This window comes from Dermacentor andersoni, chromosome 4 (genome assembly GCF_023375885.2).
Source record: "Dermacentor andersoni chromosome 4, qqDerAnde1_hic_scaffold, whole genome shotgun sequence".
Classification (NCBI taxonomy): Eukaryota; Metazoa; Arthropoda; class Arachnida; order Ixodida; family Ixodidae; genus Dermacentor; species Dermacentor andersoni.
The window spans coordinates 29,570,604-29,594,825 of NC_092817.1; the positions used below are offsets into that span (position 1 = coordinate 29,570,604).

The following is a 24,222-nucleotide window of genomic DNA, read 5'->3' on the forward strand; positions in this document are numbered from 1 at the left end:
CAGAGCCGTGATGTACACCGCCGCCTTTTCTCACTTCTTCGTCTTTTTTTATTTTTGTTTTTGTTTCCACCAGAGTAGCAGAATTCGTTTATTGCATTATGGAACAGGCGGTGATCTCCAAAAGCCGGATGCATAATTAGAACGAGGCATGACAGCGTGAGAGCGTAGTCAGGAGAAAAGCCGCCACGCATGCGCAATTAAATCACCAGGAAACCATTCAGAGAGAGAGAGAGAGAGAGAGAGAGAGCGGAAACAGTCAAAGGCGTGGAACTGAGCCTGTGAGTTTCATTAGGAGCAGTTCCGCATGGTAATCGATGACCTGAATCTATCCAAGAGGTGCGACTGGTACGGCGCTCGTTTGAAAACGAGAGAACAAGAAATAGAAAGAAGGAAAGAGAGGCGCAGCTTCGAATGTTTTGTGAATGAATTAGATATATTTCCTAAAAGCCAGAAGACGTATCAGTGTTGAGGGCCTACTAATATTATTTCATTGCGCAATTCTTTTTTTTTTAGGTGACAGAGAGCACGTTGATACCGAGCAGTGCCGGTGTTACATTTTTTTGAAAATCGGTTGTACCACGCAGAAGCGCCTTTTTTTCTGTCCATATGGTTCGTCGTCTGGCTAGAAAAAAAAGAAAAGAAAATTCAGGCATACCGTAAGATTGGCGAGTAACTGATTTTTTCCCCATTCTTCTTGTGATCCACTGCAGACTTGCATAAGCGAGAGCTCAAGGCAAGCGGCGTCAATGGGGGTGCTCGCATGTAGCATGTAAGGCACACATATATTATGCCAATTCTTGTCACTTCCAGACCGGCACCTGCACCGTTGCACCTAAAGTAATGCTATTTTAACTATTAAGGCAACGTCCTTCTTTATCACCCCCAGGAGGGGTGATACTTAAACGAGGGTGAGTGTGATGTAGAAGAAAAGGAAAGGTTGAAGGGGGAGGAGAGGAAGAAGTTATAATAAACACGGATAGCTGCCTTGCCATACTGACTTATCTCAGTTGTATGACAACCATCATACGCGCCGTTCTTATCTGTTGAGCTGGACACGCTACTTCGCTTCGTCGTAACGGAAGAAAAAGTTACGTTGGTCGACGCGACACAGCATCATGCAGATGGTGCATTAATTAGCACGTTGCAAATTACCATCCATATTCTCTCATGCATGGGAAGCAGCAGGCCACTTTGTTCGAAGCGCATGCTCTAAGTGAGTACTCCCGGATGAGTTTTATGTTGGGTGACCGCCAGGACGATGCCTGCGTTTCGCTTTTTCTTTTTTTTTCTCCAGAGATAGCTTTGCCTTCGTAAGTGTATTCTTGCGAAAAAACGCACTTTACAAACAGAGGCTGTAGTACGACGTGCGTGGAAGATAATCAGTGATGGAGCTTGAGTCTGCGTTGGTGCAAGAATGATAAATAAATAAATAAATAAATAAATAAATAAATAAATAAATAAATAAATAAATAAATAAACGTTTGGAACTTAGAGAGCCTAACTGCATCGTGAGCTATGAGTAACGGCGTAGTCCAGGGCTTCGGATTAATTTCAGCCCCATGGTGTTCCTTAACGTGTGTCTAAGTCTAAGTACATGAGCGTTTTATTTCGAGCACACAAGCGTTTTTGCATTTCGCCATCCGTCGAAATGTGGCTGCCACTACAGCACCAGAACGCCGTAGCCACTGAACCACCCCAAGTCAGAAAAAGAAAAGAAAAAGAAAAGGAGCCTAAAAGCAAGTAAGACATTCATTTCAATGTACGAGGGGCATATGCCAGGAAATGCAGGCAGCTTATCAAGACGCACGTTGGGTGTGCTACCACAGATTAAGAAAGAAGGAGCGCTGGGATAAGGAGACGCAAGAAGAGAAGAAAGACAGGAAGAGAGTCAACAATATGGACACGCAGATACGGAGGCGTGCATTAGAATCACATGCGGCCATTCGGCGCGGTAGACAAGGAAATGCAGAATGATTGGTTCGCTACTGCGCCAGCTGTGCATGTAATCACTAGAGAGTGGAACTTTATGCGAATTGCCTATTTCTTTGTTACGTCCTTATCGGGCCGATTGAGTATGTCAGCATGAATTGTGGGTCTAAAAACATTTGAGTGGCACTTTTACTGCGCCTATAAATGTCTATTTGGACGTTGGTGCATTCGTGCCTATATTACATTTTGCCGTGCTTTGTCCTAGCCTTTTCCCGTGCTTTGTCCTAGCCTTGTTCTTTTTATGATGTTATCACCTACTGGGGAAGTTGGCATAAGGCAGCCGATTGTTGCCACAAACACATTGATGGCGTGAAGGCTGTTATTAATAAGAGATCATCGCTTTGAGAAGGTCTCAAGCTGCGCTACGCGATAATACACTTAAAGTACTTGGCGCCCGCTTCACATTTCCACACGACGGCTAATATATATTAGACGTCGAGGAAAAGTTCGCCACCGTGCCAAAAGGACTGGTTGCTGATAGAGTTCCAAACTTCTATCTGTCTGGGACAAAACTATGGGTTTTATGGCACTGAAAAAACGATTAACAGTTCTCACCACTGAATATTCAGCAATGCAACAGGGCAATAAATCATCGAACGTTCCGAAGTACAAATATGTGCTAGCTTCGGTGGATGTTGAGCGTTCCGTTTCTGCATATAAACCAATACTCAGCGATAAAAGGCGCAATGTGAAATACGTAAATCTTGGGGTAGCGTTTGTTTGTCACTGCTTTCACAACCTTTTCCGTGGTGTCTAGTCACACCTAATCTCAGATAAATCCTGTAGGCTACGCAACTTGCCTGATTTTTTACAGCGAAGCTGTATATGGCTAGCCGATTCGTCCGTCCGTCTGTCGCCTATACGCCGAAAATATACTCAACATCAAATATAAGACGTCGTGTAGAAATGTGGACCCCATGCTCATGCGCGAAAAAAGAAAGAGAGGCGAGCGACTGGCTGCGCCAGTAGTGACGTCGTTGCTTTCCGTCGTAGCCAAGCGCGCGCAGCAGTTTCTCTCCGGCTCTGAAACGGATACGCCACGCGTCAAACGTACTCCTGAGGAGCAGACAGCTTTCGGTTAGCAACACCGCGAGCAGAACTGGGAACGAGCTCGTCTACACCGTGCCGATGCTGCAGCCCGGGCACAATAACAGGCTCGTGCAGCCGAGCGCAAGCAGCAATTGCGTACCGAGGATCGGGCAGCCTGCCAAGCCGTCGTTTAATTAACCGTTGGGATTAACCCCGTGATAAACACTGGGTCTGCACGTTTCGGCTTCGCTGGTTAACCATCTGTACGGAGTGGTTGGGCAGTGATTTTTTTTTTTTTCATCGAGAAAATATGAGCCATTGCTGATGATGATAGTTTTTGTACCATCGGAGGGGACGACGCATTTTTTTGCTATGAGCAATTGTAATGAGCCACTTCAGTTAGTAAAGGCAAGGCGCAGAAGACCAGGACTCAAGAAGAACACAAACGACAGGATCGGCGCCGGTCCTGTCGTTTGTGTTCTTCCTGAGTCCTGGTCTTCTGCACCTTGCCTTTACTAATTCAAGCATGAACCAACTAGCCCAAGCAAGAGTTTTACTTAAGCCACTTAAGGCTTTCGCGTTAAAAACGTTTCCTGTTCTTTGCCAAATGGCAACTTTATTCGACTCCCCTCGTAGGATGGAGGTAGCCGGTTTCACATTTAGGATATCATTTCCACTCCAGAAGTTTTTATAACCGCCTTGGTTGGCGTCCCTCGGAGTAACCGCACGCATTCGTCGTCGTCTTCGTCCATGGCTGGCTCTGATGCCGCTCATGGTGCCAGCGTTCCCATACTGCCCCTCTCTCTGCGAAGGCGCTGACGGCACTGGCCCGTTGCCAGTCGGTGCGGTGACTTCGGTCTCAAATTATTCGCATCAATGTATTGCTAAATGAAACCACGTGTCGATCTGTGCTCAAATTTCGCATTAGGGAGTATCATTACCTCGGACACTTTTTAACAGCGGACGAGCCTTCACCGTCCGTTGTCCGGCGTCACGCAGGGGGACAGAGTGCGCGCCGGGGGAGGGGGAGAAGAGGGGCATAGCAGCAGGCATTTCGCCAGCGCGCGCCCTCTCGCCCCATGCATTCCGCACTGCGAGAGCGGCAGCGCCGACGTGGCGCAAATCCCGAGTTTCGAGAGCGAGAAGCGCAAGCGAAGTGCCAGCGAAAGGAAGCCGCTACCGCTGAGGATCGAGAACGGGAAGCGCAACCCAAGCGCCGGTGTAGGAAAGCCAACCCCCTCTTTCAAGAGAAGGCAACCCAAGTCAAGCGCCAGCAGATGCACGCTAACCCCCAACTTCGAGAGTAGGAGGCCGAGCAGAGACGTCGACGCAGAGAGATTCCTCCCACGGAGGGTGCCGATGCATGGTTCAAGAGAGAATTCCTCGACCGTGAGTGCGGCCACAGCTGCGAGGTGTGTGGTAGACTGTGGTCTGATCACAAGCTCACGCAACTGAAGAGTGTGCGCCATAGAGTTTTATACTAGTATAACTAGAGGGAAATCTGGCGCTGCGATCGTTCAACCATCACGTGAATGATGGGAAGTACAGGCTACGGATTGGCATTCCATTGACTGGCGAACTAGTCTACAAGTATTTTTCGGCAGTTTTGGTTTCGCTCCAAGCGCAATTGCTATAACCTGCAGTGGGACAGTACAACGCAAAGCTCTCTGCCTTTGTTCTGTTGCTCGAAGTGGCGATAGCGCGCTGGGCCAGCGGCTGGGACGATGTTTGCGTCGCGGTGTGGTGTCGAAGCCCTGACGCGAAAGCGACGGCATCGTAAACGTTGAAAGAACGTGTTTTAAACGTTTGGTCCTTGGTTTGTAGCGTTACGTGCTTTATGAAACTTCAGAATACGAAAACGAAGGTACTACTGATACAAGACATAGACAGCTGTACTTCTAGTGGCTTGACAATCAAATTTAATTGAGGGCTTCCTTATGCATTGCTCGTCTATGTGCTCATTGACTTTGAGAACACAAACATACTTTTGTTAGGAAAGGTTGCTACTTCGTGGCTGTAGTAGCTCATTGAAAGGTGCTTCAATTTCCCGCCTAGCCTTGCACTTCAGGAGCGGTGGTTGCCAGCCTGTCTTTAGTGATGCTTACGCATGATCTTCCAGCATGAAAGTCGTAAAGCCTGTGAGCTGGTGGAAGCATACCATACAAGAAAAGAGGGCCTGCATGCATTAGCCAGTCTTCAATTTACTTATTAGGAAGCGAAATTACTTTGTTTAACATGGGCTATAGGTATGTACTAGTTTTTGTTAAGTGTCTTATTTGTGTCGCGGTCTGGTGTCTCTGGCGTGTGAACCTATTTTTTACTTCGATTTTATTCTTGCGATACTGTTTCTTTCTAATCTATGCGGTCTTCAACGCGTGTGACACCGAAGCTATAGTTTTTTCAGTTTGTATTTAACCAAGTGTTTCCGCGAACAAAATTAGCTTAAGTTGAGCGCTCATCCCGCTTAAATTCTTTATTGCTCTGTTCACGTGGTTTCCGGAGTCTGTAACCATAAACTAGAAAGAACTCGTCAATTTTTTCCTTCTTTTGAACCAGTCACTGCGTATTTTACTCGCGCTAGCTTTCCGACTCATGTTTCTCCGTCGACCTGGCCAAAACGCCTGCTACTTGAGTGGAGTTGGCCACTAGGGAGCGCTTCTGGTGCCTTATTGCGGGAGACAGGCCGAATTGCTCCATTAAACCGGCAAAATGAACACTAGTATTGTCGAGGGCGACTGCGCTGTCCTTACCAATCGGCGAATTGTTTATCAAAACGAGGCTGAAGGCTTGGCCAGAAAACGCGACAACGGCGTAAATTCGGTTCACGCAGTCGCAAGGCTAGACCATTCTCGGTCTCTACAGCTTTGCTCGCTCGACCGCTTTCGTCGACCTCAATGGCAGGGCACTCACCGACGTCGGCGACGAGGCTGCCCAGCTCGAGCTCGCGCAGGAACTGGTGGACGCGTGGCCACAGTCGGGGCCTGGCGAGCCTGGGCGCCAGCTGCTCGTACACGTCGTGCACGTAGGCCTTCTCGAGGGCGATGCAGCGCGCGCGGCGCTCCTGCAGCTCCTCGGGGCTGCAGTTGCCGCCGCCGCCGCCGCCCCCGCCACCGCTCTCACGACGCAGCCGCATGGGGCTGCCGCTCTAGCCTCTCAGCGGCACAGGAGACGGCGGCAAGCCATACCGGACGCCGGCGGGTGCGGCTCGGCAGCGCGCTCCCGGCCTGGAACACGATTCGAGGACGGGAGCAGGAAGACAGAACGAGGCATTTGCGAATTACAGTATATTACAATATTACAGTATTACAATACATTTTTTATTATAGTGCACGCGCCTCACGCTTGTCGCAGAGAAGGCACTACAGGAGGGATCTCTCTTCTCACTGAATGCAAACTGCTGCTGAAACCGAGGCAAAGCAAAAGAAATTGTCCTGCTAAACGACGGTGGGCAGCAAGCTAGGAATTTAGAGGAACACTGGTAATTATATAGCACCATGATAGGAAGGAGCAAACAGAGTGAAGTTGTGTTTCATGAAGGTTGCAATGCGTACGAGTTCGGCAACGGCACCTAGACTTCCTGTACAAACATTGGTGCTCCTTTCAGATACAGAAATGCGTTCCGGCACTGTTTTTGAGTTTCTAATATACGGAGGGCCAACACCTCTATAAACGAAAGCAAGGACAGTCTATCACAAGAATAGAAAATCAAGAAAGAAAACATTCAGCCCTTAGGAAGGTTACTTTTCCGAGTCTTTTGTTTGAGGTGATTTGAAGTACGAAAGTAGTGTTGACAATGTAAACAACATAGAGCCGTAGATTGGAAAGTGCAATGAAATAAGTGACCTGCAAGTACTTTTACAAATAAGGAGTGAAAAAAAAAAGAAAGAGCACTCGCACCACAGAGTTTTATTCTCTAATCTCACAACACAACGCTATACATTTTGACGACTGCTTCTAGTTTTAGTTGATTTACATTGGCTGGCGCGTTGAGCAAGGGCGCCCACACACACACATCTTCTTAATCAATAAATAAATAAATAAATAAAAAAGAGCTATATTGGCTACACGTGGTGGCCTTTAGTGAAACAAATAAATATATAAAAAAAGAAAAGAAAGAAAGAAAGAAAGGAGAAATGAGCGCTACTTGGCAATACACAGTAAATATTCAGCAGCGCCCAGCAGCAGAGGCGTAAATTCTGATTAAGACGATTGCCTTCCCGCTTTAGTGGTGTGTGTCCGCGAAGGAGTCAACAAGGACTCACCTATTTCGGGGGTTGCCTTTTATTGGCTGCAGACTGGTTGGCCTCGCTTTTTATTACGTCTGAGCGATATCGATTACGGACCCCAAAAACAAACCATATCGACCGAGCTGCCGTACCGGTCGTCATCCCGCGTGCGGGCATTGGGCGCTGAGGGACGACGCGTTGGGAGCAGACGGCACACACTTGTGTAGACGGGACAGCGCGAACGAGGACCCCTGGCCGCTTCGCATTGATTTACACGCGAGGTGGGTGACAAGAGAAAGAGTACGCTTTCCATGAGCGTAATAATGTCTTGGAAAGCAACTGCGCTAAGCGGACAAGGACTTAGGCAACGAATAACCCCACGAGGGCGCTGACTCACAACTGAAGTTTATTGCGAGGGATGTCACGTTTATAAACACCGGCCTACAGGGCAACAGCTAAAGCGACTTTACATGCGCAACAGGAGCCGTGTCGTGTGGCGACGCGGCTCGGCTCCTGTTGGCTATTCTACGTGTCGAACCACGTAGAATATATCAGTACGCCATAACAAAAACGAAAACCAATGGAAGACTTTCCTTATCAAGCGTAACAGTCTACCGTGATACACTTTCCTTCAAATATCTAATCTATTTCTTACTAAGAGCGATAGACGGCTTGCTAACACACATTTCCCCTTCCCTATAAATATGAAAGGCTTCCATAAGCTCCCTCGTGTTCTTATGCCAGAACACTCTAAGATAGTAAACACCGGTGCTGCTTAGGCTGCGTTGTGCGTGGTGCTAAGAAGACTTGCAGTCATTCGTTGAAAGAGAGCTTCCTTGGCCAGAGTCAGCGATTACAGAACGCGGTTTACGCGGACAGTGAAATCTTGAGGGCCTGTTGTAAACTGATTAGGTGGGCAAAGGGTACTGATAAGGTAAGGAATAAATCAAAAGAACCGGCGCGAAGTGAAAAAAAGACCGGTAGTGCTGCCCTATTTGCACAAGTTTTCGCATTGCTTGAAAGAGAGAGAGAGAGAGAGAGAGAGAGAGATGAAGATAGGTAAAGGTATTACTCTCCGGTTTGCTACCCTACACTGGGGTTGGGAGATAGGGGTTAGAAAGAGAACAGAGAGGAAAGGGTTAAAAATGCACACACAGAGACACACACAAGAAGGGCGTTCCTGAAATGTGGCTAGTAAGTATGGGGTGCGTGTGGTCATGTCCGCTCCTAAAAAAGTTGCCACGATTTGTTCCCGTTTGCATAAAAATTGCTGGGCCATGGCAAGGAATGCAGTTTTTATTGCGAGAAGTTAAAAAATAGATACATCCGATGTAGATCTTCCGTTGTTTACAGGTCTCTACCGTCATGCGGGCACGTTTTTTGTTGGACAGACTGGTCGTTGTGTGAACATTAGATTAAAGGAGCACTTGTCATCAGTAAAAGGTGCGGGGGTTTGCGCTTGCCTTTGCATTGTAGAGAGTGCGGGTACCGACCGATACCAAAAAGAACTGATTTTTTGTTCTGGCATAAGGATCAAACAACGAGGGAGCTTATGGAAGCCTTTCATATTGATAGGGAAGGGCGAAAATGTGTTAGCAGGCCGCATGTCGCTTTTAGTAATAAAGAGTTGAGATAATTGCAAGAAAGTGTACCACGGTAGACTGTTAAGTATCATAAGAAAAGTCTCTTATTGGTTTTCGTTTTTGGTATTTGTTATGACGTACTGGTTTATTTCACGTGGTTCGACACGTCACCAGGATAGCTCCTGCTGCTCATGTAAAGCTGCTTTAGCAGTTGCCCTGTCGACCCGGGTTTGCAAATGTGGTAACACTCGCAATAAACTTCAATTGTGCTTCAGTTGTGAGTCAGTGCCAATATCGTGTTCTTCTTTGCCTAAGCCCTTGTCCGTTTAGCGCTGTTGCTTTCCAAAATACGGATCATCATCGACTCGTCCAAGTTTCTCTTCTAGTGTAATAATGTTTTTTTTTTCAAATTTACTTTCTGGGTTTCAAATTCTAAAGCTTTGTAAATTTATTTTCTGAAGTTCATTATTATTTTTAAAGTGGATAGGCCATTTTTGGGAGCCGGATGTCATTCTTACGTAACTGGCCAAATGCACATGCGGTCAAGAATTCCCGAAGCAGCGAAAAAATAAAACACACATGTAGTGCCCTTGAAATTTGCATTTTGATAACACCTAAAGCAGAATAAAAGAAAATATGCTTTGACTGACTCGCTAGAAATCTTTGTTTTCACTCGTGCAAAAGTATAGCACGGCATTATTACTTACAACGCGAACGAATCAACAGGGACAACTAAGAACGACGCCACTTTTTCGTTCGCGCTGGAAGTAATAATGCAGGTGTTCCGACTCCCAAAGCTAGCTATCACACTGAAGCATAACATACCACAGCCTTTAATTGACTAACCACATCAACGTCTTAAGCTTCCATCTCCGTGGTCTTTCTGGCGCATGCGATGAATTTCACCTATGCACAAAGTAGAACGTATATTTGAGTAGGGCCAGGAAACTGTGCTCTTGCTCAGATAAATAGTTGAGATGGTTACAGCATGCTTTTATTTTTTTCAGGCTAGCGGTAGCATTTCCGTCCATTCAACAAGCGAATTGTTTTTGTCGTCGAGCGAATGCGCAAAACGTGTCCAATGCAGCGTCTGTTCTGCCGACGCTCTGGCGTCCGCGGCGGTACATTTGTTATAACCTTTTATGCGGATGTCGTGCGTGTGTGGAATTGACACACGGTTAGCTTTTTAGTGGACGGCTATTCCAGAATACGCCCAACTATTATTTAGCAAATCATTTTAGGTAGCAACGAACACTACATTCTTTGTCTGAAACTGTTTTCGAGCACATCTATCAGGGAGTAGCCGGCGCCGTCTGACAGGTACCAAAATAACCTTGTGTACACTTAATAAAAATGTACTACAGCAAATGAAGGGCCACTTACACAAGAGAGAATTACATATTGCACACTGTGTGCACGTTATGTTCGCAGTGCACAACACATGCTTACCTACAAATGCCGTACATACTTTTCAACGCAATAACAAGCGCGCTTTGTGGTGTATCGCTTTGTTGTCAAGTATGAGTGTAGAGTAACGCCGAATCGTATACTGGCGAAGAAAAACAAAGCTGGTCACAACGCACTTCATTTGATTGCAGATATTTTGAAGTGCTCACTGATGGCATGTATTTAATGGATGCTGCGCAACGCTAAATGGACGTGCCACTGACAGGCGAAGCGTTGTTCCTATACCGATACCCGATAATCTAAGTTTGCTTTCGAATATAAAGCTTTGGGGACTCATAGATGCGAATACATCCGAGCTATAACGGCTCTGAAAGAAGACCAAAATGGCTTGAACAAAACAAAGATAAATACACAAGCTTGCACTTTCGAATGGCACGCTACTCTTATACTGTATCGCTATATGCTGTGTTGGCCTCGCCTGCTAGTCTGCCGTTTATGATTTGCCCAAAGATTTAGAAACGGTATACACTTCACGAATGTTCTTTCATCGTGTTAGTGTGACATCTGCAACACTCGCCAGGAAGTACTTCTCATTTACTTTTCAATATATTTTGGAGTTCAGTGAATAAATCAGAGTTTCGACGCGCAGTAAGAAATTTATTGTGTTAGTAATGTTAAAGGATTATATTTGAATGAAAGGGAAAGCTGTGATACTGTTGGAATAATGGTATTTGAACGAAATAATACGTCTACGGATGCACGTATCATTATCTAGAAATTGGTATTTCTTTATGTATCTTGTTAACCACCCAGAAAGCTCCTTACCAGGCCAGCATTAGCGCGTGCCTAAGGATACCTGGAGATGAAAAAAGCTGCCTCGAAGTAAATGAATTACGCTTGAGAAATAAGACATCATGCCACAATCTCCCTTATACTTGCAGTTATAGTTCACCATATATCTATTATATAAAAATGACCTTCCCTTGTTCGTGCCCCAAAGGTAAAAAAAGAAGAAAGAAATGTTTTAATTACAAAAGCCATCAGTGGTGAAAATAACCAGTCTGAATTTTGCTCGGAAGGATGGTGCAATCTGTAGCAACACATATAGATATAATTTATATTCTTTTAAAGAGAGCATGGTCCATTGAGATGCTTCTTTAGTCGACGTCTCCACCTGATATGTATATGCATAAAAGCGTCAATGAGAAAATCGTACATCAACATGAAAAGCTACCGATACAGCTTTCTGTTGTTCAATACGTGCTAAATAAAAGCTTTTCCGAGTGTTAATGAAGCCCGCGAATACTCACAAAGCGCCTCGAGCGGTCAGTCGCACGGCAATTTTGCGTGCTGTTGCGGGCTCCTTTTCATCCTCGGTAAAGCACTTCTATGTAGCACGTATTGAGCACCAGAAAGCTATATCCGGAGTTTTTCATGTCGCTGTACGATTTTTTTATTGATATTTCTCACTTAAATATATTATTTTAGAAGTTGGTTAAGTAATTAATAATAATTGTCTAATTAGGCGGAATTAAATAAATAATTTGAGTATCTCCAAGCGACGGCAAACAACATTAACTTGGTTCTGTCCAGCTACGTGGTATTCGCAAATTTCAAACTCTGGCTAATGTTAGCTGAGACACCATGTATATATGTATGTATGTATGTATGTATGTATGTATGTATGTATGTATGTATGTATGTATGTATGTATGCATGTATGTATGTATGTATGTATGTATGTATGTCTCTCTCTCTCTCTCTCTATATATATATATATATATATATATATATATATAAATATATATATATATATATATATATAGAGAGAGAGAGAGAGAGAGAGGAATAAAGGGCACGACTGCAAGGTTAGCGAAATCACAATATCCGGTGTGCTACCCTATTCTGGGGGTAAAAGTGAGGGTAAAAGATAAAGGAAGACAGAGGGTGTACCATCAGTTCTTGCGCATAGCACCTGCGGAAAATCAAAGACACCTTGAACGGTGCAGCCATTCGCACGGTCATTTGTCCGATGGAAGCGCGCCCTTTTCTGTACTCACAACCGGTAAGGCAGTTCTCGGATTTTCTTCGCACGAAATGAGTGGTAGCTTGGGAACTGCTCGCCTACTCAAAGGTCCAGTACTCTACCCAGTGTACCATTACATACATTGTGCTTTGAACATAATAGTGTGCTGGTTGTACACGGATAGCATCCACTAATGACCGCAGTACGAATATCACTTGTCTATCTGCCACTGGCACCTCATCAGCAAATCTAGTACGCGTCCGAGCAGGAGCACTGCGACGCGACTCCATCCCCCGTGCAGGGTAGCCAACCACGAGTATTTCTGGTTAACCTCCCTGCCTTTCTATGCATGCTATATTTCTCTCACACAGTAAGTCGCAGGAGAAACTCCTGTCATATTTTTTTCTCTCCTTATCTATTGTTCCCCTTTCCCTCTCCCCAATTGCAGGGGAGCCAACCGGGCTCCCCTGCACTTGGGGAGCTCCCTTGGTTATCCTCCCTACCTTTCCCTCTTCGTTTGTCAATCTACAGCAATCCTAGGGACTCGCGACAGCAGTTCAAAACGATACTCAGGAAGTCCGTCTACCTGGCCGGCACCCATCCCCTGGTCGTCGTCGGGGATTTCAACGCACCGTACGGAGTGTGGGGGTACGTCTAGGACACGAGCAACGGCCGGGGTCTGTGGAAGAACGCCAACGAAATGGACCTCATGCTCATCACGGACAAGGCGTTCCCCACCCGAATCGGCAACTCGGTGAGCCGGGACACCACCCCCGATCTGTCGTTCGTGAAGAACGTCGAGGGAGCCGAGTGGAGTAACACCGCAATAAGTTTTGGTAGCGACCATTACGTGCTCGAGACCCGCTTTGAAGTCACCCGAAGTAAATTCAGAGAATTCACTGTCACGGACTGGGACCTTTTTCGCAAGCTCCGCGGTGATGACAGCGCACCCGTCCCCAAAGACCTGGAAGGTTGGTGCGAGCGAATCAAGAGTGACGCTGAATCAACCACTAAGATCGTCAGCGACCTGGAGGTAGAGAAGATGGACAGTAGGCTGGCCTATCTGATCGAGGCCAAGCAGGCGCTGCTTCTAAGATGGAAGGGACAAAGGTTTAACCGAAGATTGAGGAAAAAGATCTCCGAGCTTAACAAGGCCATCAAAGATCACTGTCGGACCCTCGGCAAGCAGTAATGGTACGAGGTCTGGGACTGGATCGACGGGCAGATGCTTAACGGCAAGTCCCGGGGCATGCTAAAACATCACCTCGACGAGGGCAGCACCAGATCCAGTCAGAGACACACGCTCGCCAGAACCCTGCACGAAGCTACCGCATCCTGTTCCGGGGACGAGCTGGTTGCCAAGCTCATGGAGAAGTACCTTCCCGTAAAGCGCGGAGACGAGGAAGACCGGTTTCCCGACTACCTCGGCCGAGCCCATCCGGAATTGGACGAAGACTTCACCGTGGAGGAAATTAGACAATCCATTTTCGCGCTCAAGGGGAAGTGTGCGCCAGGTGCCGACAGAATCAGCAACAAGATGCTGCGGAACCTTGACGACGGTTCGATCGGATACCTCACTGAGATCAACGAGACGTGGAAAAACGGCAGCGTCCCAAAGCAATGGAAGACCGCCAACGTTGTCCTGATCCCCAAACCCGGCAAGGCTCCGGATTTGGACAACCTCCGACCCATCTCTCTCACCTCCTGCGTCGGGAAAGTGGCGGAGCACGTCGTCCTCAACAGACTAAACAGATATCTCGACGAGAACAACATATATACTCACAACATGATTGGCTTCCGTGTCGGCCTCTCGTCGCAGGACGCCATGAAGATGATCAAACATCAAATAATCGACGGCAGTACCAGGGACACCAGGGCCTTGCTCGGACTCGACTTCGAGAAAGTTTTTGACAACGTTCTCCATTAATACATTCTGGCCTCCGTCGCAGACGTCCAGCTGGGCCCCAGACTACGTAACTACGTCCGTTCGTTCTTGACGGGGAGGAAAGCGAAGCTGCGGATCGGCGACTTTGTCTCCGACGAGGTGCTCCTGGGCCCACGGGGCACGCCGCAAGGCTCACTCATTTCGCCTGCTGTCTTCAACATCTGCATGATCGGGCTCTCGAGGAATCTGGCTCAAGTTGAAGGTATCAAACACACCATCTACGCAGACGACATCACCATCTGGTGCACCGGCGGTAGCGAAGGGCAAGTGGAAAGCGCCATGCAAGAGGCGGTAGACGTCACGGAGCAGTACCTGCTACGTACCCATCGGACTCAGATGCTCCCCGACCAAATCTGAGCTTCTGCTTTATGGAAAAGAAAAAGGCCGCAGACCCAAGGGCTGGAAACCTGTCTCGGAAAGTGACATTCACCTGCTCACTCGGAGCGGTGACCCGATACCCAGGGTTGACACCACCAGAGTCCTGGGTATGTTCATCAAATCACGCGGCGGCAACGGCACTGCGTTACACAAGATAATTGCTAAAACCGACAATGCTTTTCGCCTCGTCCGAAGGGTCACGAACAGACATCGTGGCCTCAAGGAGGACAACCTGCTTCGGCTCGTCAACGCCTTTGTGCTGTGTCACTTCACCTACACGGTGGCCATGCACAACTGGCTCAGAGCCGAGCGGGAAAAGCTTAATACCCTCATTAGAAAATTCTTTAAGAGAGCCCTCGGGCTGCCCGTCAGAAAGCATACAGAGGACCTCCTTCGGCTAGGCATACACAACACCATGGAGGAGATAGCCGAGGCTCAGGAACGGGCCCAGCTAACTCGGCTGTCCACCACGCCGGCCGGCAGGCGTATCCTCGAGGAGATCGGACTCGAACCCGCCAAGAACTTGGCTGAAAACACCCAAATCCCCAGAGAAATAGGGGAGAAGATCATGGTCGCCCCTTTGCCCCGCAACGTTCATCCCGTTCACAACGTAGGTCGTCGCAAGGCAAGAGCATTGAATATACTGAAGCAAATAAACAAGGACAAGATCAAAGCAAGCTTCGTGGACGCAGCTGCATACCGAAACGGCAAGGCTTTTGCGGTTTCCGTCGTGGACACGCTGGGCAAAGTCATCAACTGTGCTTCCGTACGGACGACGAAGCTAGAGGTGGCCGAGCAAGTGGCGATTGCACTCGCCATGCAAGACGGTCGGAGAGAAAGGGTGTATAGCGATTCTAAAGTGGCCGTCAGTGCATTCCAGAAAGGCCGGGTAGCCCAGCAGGCAATTCAAACTCTGAAAGGCGCCAAACACGGCAACACCTCCATACACTCCATCCTTTGGTTCCCTGCACACGTCGGGGCGATTGAGGGGGTTCCTCTGAACCTCAACGAGTCTGTCCACGAGGCTGCACGTGGCTTTACCGACCGCGCTGCCCTCTGATCGGGCGACTCTCTCCCCGGACACAAAGACGCTCCTATAACGCACAATGAACTTACTAAATTCTTTTACTTAGAGAGAAGTGTTTTCCCGCCGCCTCACTCTAAGCTAAGCAGGCAGCAGGCGGTCACACTCAGACTCCTGCAAACGAACTCCTACCCAAATCCCGCGTCCCTTAACAGCATATATCCCGGGATTTATCCGAATTCTTCTTGCGTGGCCTGTGGTGAGGTTGCTACTTTGCCTCATATGCTCTGGGACTGCGGGTCGCTGGGCCCGAAGTTCACCAAGGAAAAAATTAAAATTAAATTATGAGGTTTTACGTGCCAAAACCACTTTCTGATTATGAGGCACGCCGTAGTGGAGGACTCCGGAAATTTCGACCACCTGGGGTTCTTTAACGTGCACCTAAATCTAAGTACACGGGTGTTTTCGCATTTCGCCCCCATCGAACTGCGGCCGCCGTGGCCGGGATTCGATCCCGCGACCTCGTGCTTAGCAGCCTAACACCATAGCCACTGAGCAACCACGGCGGGTTTCACCAAGGAAGAGTGGGACGCACTACTGCGAAGTCCCGTCTTTGAGAACCAAATCTTGGCCGTCCAGCGCACCCGCAGTCTCAGCCGTAGATCTCAGTCCCGTCGTGGGATTAGCCAGGTGCGCGTTTTATCGCGTTTTGTTGGATCAAATAAAAGTTCACTCACTCACTCACTCACTCACTCACTCACTCACTCACTCACTCACTCACTCACTCACTCACTCACTCACTCACTCACTCACTCACTCACTCACTCACTCACTCACTCACTCACTCACTCACTCACTCACTCACTCACTCACTCACTCACTCACTCACTCACTTCTCTTGACAATCTGTGTGTGCGATAGTGCAGTGCAAGCCATTCTGAACAGTAGACTTGCCGGCTTCTGCCTCCAACATGCCCTCAACTTCGAATTTGCTCAGCGCTGGACGGGCACGGGGTACACAGGATGTAAACGTCTCCCTCACGCCTGCCGTAGTCTGTCCGAGAAGACCATCAGTGGCGATGTCTGTGACGCTAGACTATTTCAGTGGCTTCTCAGTGATCTCAATGGGTACGTTGCCGTGCTTATTCTTTCATACTCAACGTTGCAATTTGATTTGTAAATTAATGTTCACTCAAAGATAATTTAACCGCCTGGTCCTTGGACAGTCCTCCTCCACAGTGGGTAAACGCGGCTATTTGGGAACAATAACAGTAGCATATCGGCTGCTTGCTCAAGAACAGATAACCGGCGTACAAGTTCGCGTGAGACACGAATCAATGACGGTGCTTTTGAAAAAGAAAGTCTTCTATCTCAGCTCTAACCACTCGACTAAAGTTTACAAAACAATTGTGAAACTAACCAAAGCTAGACGGCGCATCGCGACTAACCACCTCAACCAGCGCAACAGTGATTCTTGCCGCTTCAGGGCGTCAGTGGCAGAAGGGCGTTCCGCTGTAAGGAGAGCAGCAACGACGCACGGATCGATTGCTTCCTGGGCGCATCGGCTGTAATCGCGCCCAGAGAAAAGCTCGCCTCATTAGACGCCCCGCATGTGCAGAAACCCAAAAACACAGCTTCGGCAAGGACGCTGCATCACGAAGTCAGGAAAGACCGCGGCTAACGAGCCCAAACATGTCCCGAGATTATTTTCGTTCAAGCAAAAGCCTTCAGCGGTATAGTCCAGTTAAGAGCTTCCCGAAGAAGTGCACGACGCATTGCGCTGACACTACGCAGTATAACCTGTTTTCTTAAGCTGAGGCTGAAAGTAAGTTTCGCGGATATGAGTCCCGCAGTACGAATTCCATTTTTGGTATCGTTACCTGTGCTCAAGCAGAGATCGATGCCTGTAGGCGGCGTCGGCTATTTCTCTTCTCTTTATTCATAGATGAGTGCCAAACGATGTAAACGTTTCAAACACGGCTTAGGAAAAACAAGGTAGTGACATGCTGTTTTCATTTCTTTTCGTCCTTACAACTTCGCCTTAAGAGAACTCTAACGAAACACGCGTGACATGAAGCATAAATATCATTTAGAGCTGAAGGAGGATTTAGCAAAGAGAATTCTGTGCTTTTCTTTCCACGAGATTGAGAAAACATTCAGATATAGTATGTGACAGTATAACCTCTTGGATGTGCGCGAAAAAATGTGCACTACCTTAACAAGAACCTTGTATGCCCCTCGCTTTCTTTTCTTTTTTTTTTTTTTGTTCTGCGCATGACATTTGTGTGCACGTTAGATATCATGGTAGAAGCTATAATCTTTTTAGTTTACTTAGGCACTTCTACTGCGTAGGCTTTCTTTATTAATTTATCTGATCATATGTGCCTAATTAGTTTTCTGTATTTATTGACAAAGACATATCGTTGTGCTAAATGAGCGAAATGTTCAGCCAGCGCCTGCCGCTATAGCAATGTAAACTTTACGTTTCGCTCTCAACTTTGTGGGGATCAGAGCACCGTACTGCCATCTCCGTTTCGCAAGTCGATAGCTTTGTCTTGTGAAGGGAAAGCCGAAACGCGTGCTTTTACATCGGTCGATCGGCTTCTCTTTCACTTTGGCAAGCGATCCGCAGCTTTCGCCATGAGTTTGAGATATCTTCTCGCCGTATTCGAGACCTGCTTTTGTCATATAAGACTGGCGTAGCTACGCAGTTGACTTATGGGAGAGCAGAGAATAATAGAGAACTTAAGTCTGACTGTATCAGCTGTGCCGAGAGTATTTATTGAAATAGAGACGGTAGCATCGAACAATGATTGTGAGAGGTTCATTGAAGAATGTTTCGGATAGCTAACTTTCCCGCAACTTGAAAGTTGCATATAAAGACGCACTAAAGTAGCAGTCTCGGACGTTATGAAGTTACAACTACCCAATGATATGTGGTCTATTCTTTTTGATGATATAAATCCTTAATATTTTGTATATTGAGACCTATGCACTAGTGTGTGTTAGATTATTGCACATTAAAGCAGGGACACGAGTCCCTATACTAACGAGGATAACGATTAAAAGCACCTCTAACACGTCAAATTCAAGCGAATTTGCTAGAAGCTCGATTCTGATTATTGGGCACAATATTTAAAACCTGCGACGGGATATCTTTACTTTCGAGTGTCGAAAGCCTGCAGGGCTGTAAGTGAAAGATTCGTTTCGAAATATACCTATAGACAAGGAGGAAGAAAATTGCGTAAAGAACAGCATGACCACTTGCTTCACTGGGTTTCAGCCTTCATAAGCAAGTCGGTAGTCTATTGTATAGCGGATTTCACAACGGATTGTCAGAATCGTTGCAGACGTATAAGTGCATATATATAGTTCTTAGCATGGATGGTCGGAAATATGACGATGAAATGCAAACAATCTATTGGAATCGCGCGAGAAGAACTAACGGCCAGCTTCAAATGGGGAGCCAATCCAATAACAACAAATGTACAAAGAGGATTTCGCCTCTCCGATTATCAGTGCATCCTGTGTACTGAACAAGCGACACCAGTGTCGAAATATTTTCGCTCACAAACAAGCCTGATGTCCAACCGCTATGGCTGGGCTGGTGAGCACCAATCAGTCCGCAAAGCTGTATAGAAGCTGCTTGGTGCATTGGTTCCAGAGAAACAATCAAACATACAGCGCTTTGCTTTCGATTCGCGACTTTAGCTGTTTTGCGTAAGGGGTATTCTGCAAAGGTATGCGCCGACGACCATCCGTCGAATACTGCCGAATGTCAACGACGTGACCCTGTAAGACACAGGCACGACGACGTCGGACGCTGACATAAGGAGCATCAATTTTTCTTTCTTCGCGGTCCCTTAGCCATATCAGTGAGCGATGCGAGTTTCAGCGCGGCTGGTAGCCCAGGCAAGAAAAGTTGAGACATTTTTACAGGCGGCCATGGCGAAGCACTGGGATTGAGGTGGCGGCTGCTGCCGTCACCGCCCTTTCGTGCGTGCTGGGCCTGAATGGTTGGCTGCAGATACGTAAGGCGGTTGGGGTACAATAAACTGCGCAGTTGTTAAGCAGCGATCCTTTGGCTAACACCTCAATGGTGACTACAGGTGAGTTTGCATGTTTTTCGATGAGTAGACAATGGTGGAGCAGTCGCGAGGCAGACGAATCGCGCTTTTATATGTGCTGGCAAAACTGTCACTGCATATGAAGTGCAATAAGATGATGATTATGATAATAATGATGTCGATGATTATGATGATTATGATTATGACTCGTGTGTACAGGCCATACAGAAGCGCCGGTGACCGGCTCTGCTCAGGAATGACGCAATGAAATAACAAAGGGTACTAAAATATCCTCACCGCAACAAATATCCGCTTTGAATTAAGGGCGCAGTTGTTAAATTGTTTAACGTGGTTAGGGTAACACTATGCTGACAAATAACAGCTGCTTCTGGTTTTTAACGTTGGCCAATCGCGGAGGAAGTGCAATCAGAGGCGCGGCCGGGACGATCCTGAAAATACTATAACTTTACAGGAGCAATTGTGTAGCAGGTGGACCTATCTTCCTCGCCTCTTTTTCTGTGTTTGGTGTCGGTGTCTCACCCAGCAGACATAGCGGGGGAAGCGGGAAGTCCCTCGCGCACTCGAGGTGAGGAGAGGGAGAGCGCGAAAAATAGGCGCGACGTGAGCGTGGCGGTCTTCGGTCTTCTCCAGTAATGAATATATCACCTTTGCAAAAATCTCTTCTATTAGGAGACATCACGCGCTTAACATTGCATCATTTCTTTCACGCACTAATACTTTTAAGTATAGCTTTTTTCCTAAAACAATTGAAACATGGAATTCATTACCAGGAACCAACCGTTCTCTCCCATTAAATGAATTCTTGTCTGTGCTCCCTCAACATTGCGTTTAACTTTCTTTCGCTGTTGCCTATTGTCTTTCTTGTATTATAGTGTATTATCCACTCGTGCTATAGCCCCACCAGGGGCTGCAGTATGTGTAAATAAATAAATAAATAAATAAATAAATAAATAAATAAATAAATAAGAAGCATTTGCGCTGTGGCGCTGGTTCATACCTCACAAATGGTGTTTGTATAGTTCAGTGCGACTCGAAGGGGCAATTACCAAAGTCTCAATTTGGAGGTGCGATCGATTATGCCTTTGAAACGGGAGTTGATGCGCGGAACGTTAAGCGTTACGCATCATACTTCTCGGTTGATACAGCCGTATATGTATTTCTATCCGAACCACGTGATCAACAACAACTCTGTGTTGAGAGTATGATTGACGCGATCTAGAAGCTTGGTAGTCCACCGATTCCCACAGGGCGTAGGATCAGCTTATTTAAACATATTTTGTTTATTTTGAATGGGGCGAAAACGTGAACAAAGACCTTTTATTGCCTCTAGCAGTGTAAAAATATAATTTCAATGGCAGTGACAAGGAGGTATACTTCACATCAAATTGAATAATGACTAAAGAAATCAGGGAGAAAAAATGACATCTGCATCATTTTGACACATGTCTTCGCTGCGTGAATGTGTTTTTGTGCATGGCGTATGCAACAAAGTTTCACCCAAAAATGATAATCTAGAAATCTTTCCAAGAAAGAGCAATGAATAATGATTATTTGTACGATATGCATTATTCTGCCGCGAGTTTCTGCAAAGACCGTGATTCGTAAAAACAGCGTCGCAGAGATAACAGTATTATTTTATCAACTATTTTTCATTTGAATCGGCGGACATCTGAAATTCCGTAATAATCTCAGAATAAATATTTTATTGCCTAAGGTTCACTAATGTACTTTTAGTTATTTACATGAATGACCATGTTGCAATTTTGGAACTGAGGCTAGGAAAGTGCTCAAGGCCTGCCCCTTTAGTGAGTATCCAGAGAACAGCGCTAATTTTGAGGTAGTCATACCTACAATTTGTCACAAAAAAAAAAAGAAGGCGTTCTGCAATAATAAAAAGTAGTAAGTACGGCAATGGTACGCCAACATCCACAAACCTCCAGGATTGCAGACGAATATATAAGCACGACTTCGGCAGCAGGTTACGGCATTATCCGCTCGGCGATAAAGCCGGGGTGACGTTCCCAATGCCGCCATTACTGGTATCACGCCCCGGCAAATCCGTTATGCAAAGGCCACGAGCAAACGGTCTCGGTAGTTTGGCCAGTTCTTGTCACTCTTTCCGACTAAGTTAACGTACACGCTAATGAGATCGGCTGTCGAGAAGAGTGGATGTGCGGAAGGAAGCGGAATCGATTTTCAACGTGCGGGCCTCTCGCAGACACGAAGGCGTCATAGTCGGTCGCCCGGCTATTCTTCGCGCTTGAAGCGTGCGCCCTGCGCCGCGAGAGAAAGAAGCAACGCCCTTCAATACCGCGCCAGCTGACAGGCACACAGGGCGAGCGGTGCGAGGAACGAGCGGTTTTGAATGTCGAGCGCCTGGCCGCAGTGGAGGCGACGGCATGTCGAGAGCAGGCGCCACGTGCGCTCAACAATCGCGGCGCCGCGTCCCTGACGTCAGCAATGACGTCGCAGGAAGCCAGCGCTCTCGACAGATGCCTTGAACGCTTCGGCCCCTTTCTATCTTTCCCACGGCCACGCAAAGCGCCGAGGAGTCGGTCGAAAATCGCCCTGCCGGACCGACGGCTTGACGCGCGAAATTAATGACCGGGCGCCCACTGCTGTTTTTGTCTGTCTTCGACTCCGGGGTACTGCGTGACTCCGTTTGATGAGAACAATGGGATGGATACACGTGGTGCTAAATTGAGAGAGAATCCAATAGGGTAGATGTTTGGGCCAGTTGGTACATCATTCCAAGCGCATTTTATTGAGAAAAAAGAAAAACGGGCCCTGCGTAACGGTTTCGGAAAGGCTGGTTGACGGCGACTAACAGACAGAGTTCCAATTTACTAACGGACGTCGCTCCATTTCTAAGTGGCACGTTCTTCATTGTGGAAAAATAAAACAATAAAAATCAATAAATAGAGTAGGCTGATCATACGCAGAAATTGCGTTTACGTAGAACTTATATGAATTTCCAGGATACTCAACTAGATGAAAATTTCTCATTTGATACCGCACGCCGGTAGAAAAAACAAAAGAAAAAGAAAGTAAGCGGATAAAAATGCAAAAGACGCCGCTGGAGGTCCCAGAGTTATAGTTATACTTTGGTTTAAGATTGTTTTTTCTTTTTATAATTCGGAATGGCAATACAGTTTGGGAGTCTTTTTTTTCTTCGAGCTGAACTTCTCCTTATCTTTTCATCTTCCAATTCCTTCCCTGCGCTTAGACCAAAAAGTAATCACATTCCTTTTCTATCATTTAATTCCTTTCTAGCTTCGATGCCCAGTTCAATAAGGTTGCGGAAATTATTGGCATTGCCGATGTCGAACACCAGGCAGCCTTTAGTGCATTCAGTGGTTTACCGAAGGACGGTGGTGTTTGTGCTGACAGAAATTGTTAGACAGCACAGGTGCGACGGTGTGTGCTGCCCTTGAACCCCGTAATGTTCATCTTTTCGAAATCGCGTGGTTACTCTCTTTTTGTATATCTTTATCATTCTCTACACAAAACATTAAATGCAGCAACCATTCGAGCCCACCTGAAAACCGTCCTACAGAATGGTCGTCGCCCGAAGTGCGCATTTTATATCAAGTATTTGTAAAGTAATTTGGGTATCTATTCTTATACCGCAAAGTTTTGATGACGCGCTAAAACACGCTATTTCTCCCATAACTTAAGGATGATGGACAAAATACTTCTTGTCCGAAAATAAGCAGGTAAGATCGCCCCAATGTTGTGCGTCGAATATAGGAAAGGACACACAGCACACTGAACCTGCAATCGCGACCTCTTTGCACTCCAGAGAATGGTCCTGATGACCGCACTAAATATGCCTCAGGCTTCACACCTTAAGATACAACCACCTGTGTGTCTCGCGCAACCAAGGCGCTCTTAACATTGAGAGACACTGGTCTCAATGAGGCACTTTAATATTGTACCTTATGTTGCGTCTGGTTTATGTGCATGGTTCAGTGTCATATGTCCGGTGTGTGGATTATTCCATGTATCATTGAAATCATCTAGAGAAGCGTGCTAGGTGCGCTACCTGGCAGCCATCTCCAGTTTTCAATAAGGAACCACTCTCACTAATTATGCACTGACAAATCAGGCTGGTTCATAGTAAACACGAGTGTACCAGGTAAAAAATTATTGCGTATAACTCTGTGTTCCATCAAGGTATATTTAGTTACTAGTTTTATTGTGATCTTATCTGGTGACTTCGGTAGACTCAGCTGTCTTGTTAACTTCTTTGAGCACTTACGAACAGTCGCACAACGTTTGAGGTTTTTTATCGGAATGAAAATATGAAAGTATATCTGACCACCATATAGTGACGATGTCTGCTCCTCTTCACCTAAGAACCTACAGAATGCGAAAAGTAAAACATAAAAAAAAATTGTCCCTTCCAATATCAGTGCTCGCTATAATTTGATTACTATGCGGATATTGTCCCGCTTGAGGCAATGACGCTAAGTAATTCGCGGTGAAAGTTATTCAAGCTCAGGCAGCGCAACGTGATGTGAAAGT

The 24,222-nt window shown here is 46.7% G+C and overlaps 1 protein-coding gene across 1 annotated transcript in view; it reads right to left on the reverse strand.

Annotated features, from left to right (window-relative positions):
- The window catches only part of fid (class I SAM-dependent methyltransferase fire dancer), an 82,470-nt gene that overhangs the window by 46,894 nt on the left and 11,354 nt on the right, over window positions 1-24,222 (reverse strand). Inside the window, exon 2 of the mRNA XM_050183857.3 lies at window positions 5,929-6,242. Coding sequence (XP_050039814.1) covers window positions 5,929-6,151 — 223 coding nt within the window. The 5' untranslated portion in view covers window positions 6,152-6,242. The remainder of the gene's footprint in view (window positions 1-5,928; window positions 6,243-24,222) is intronic.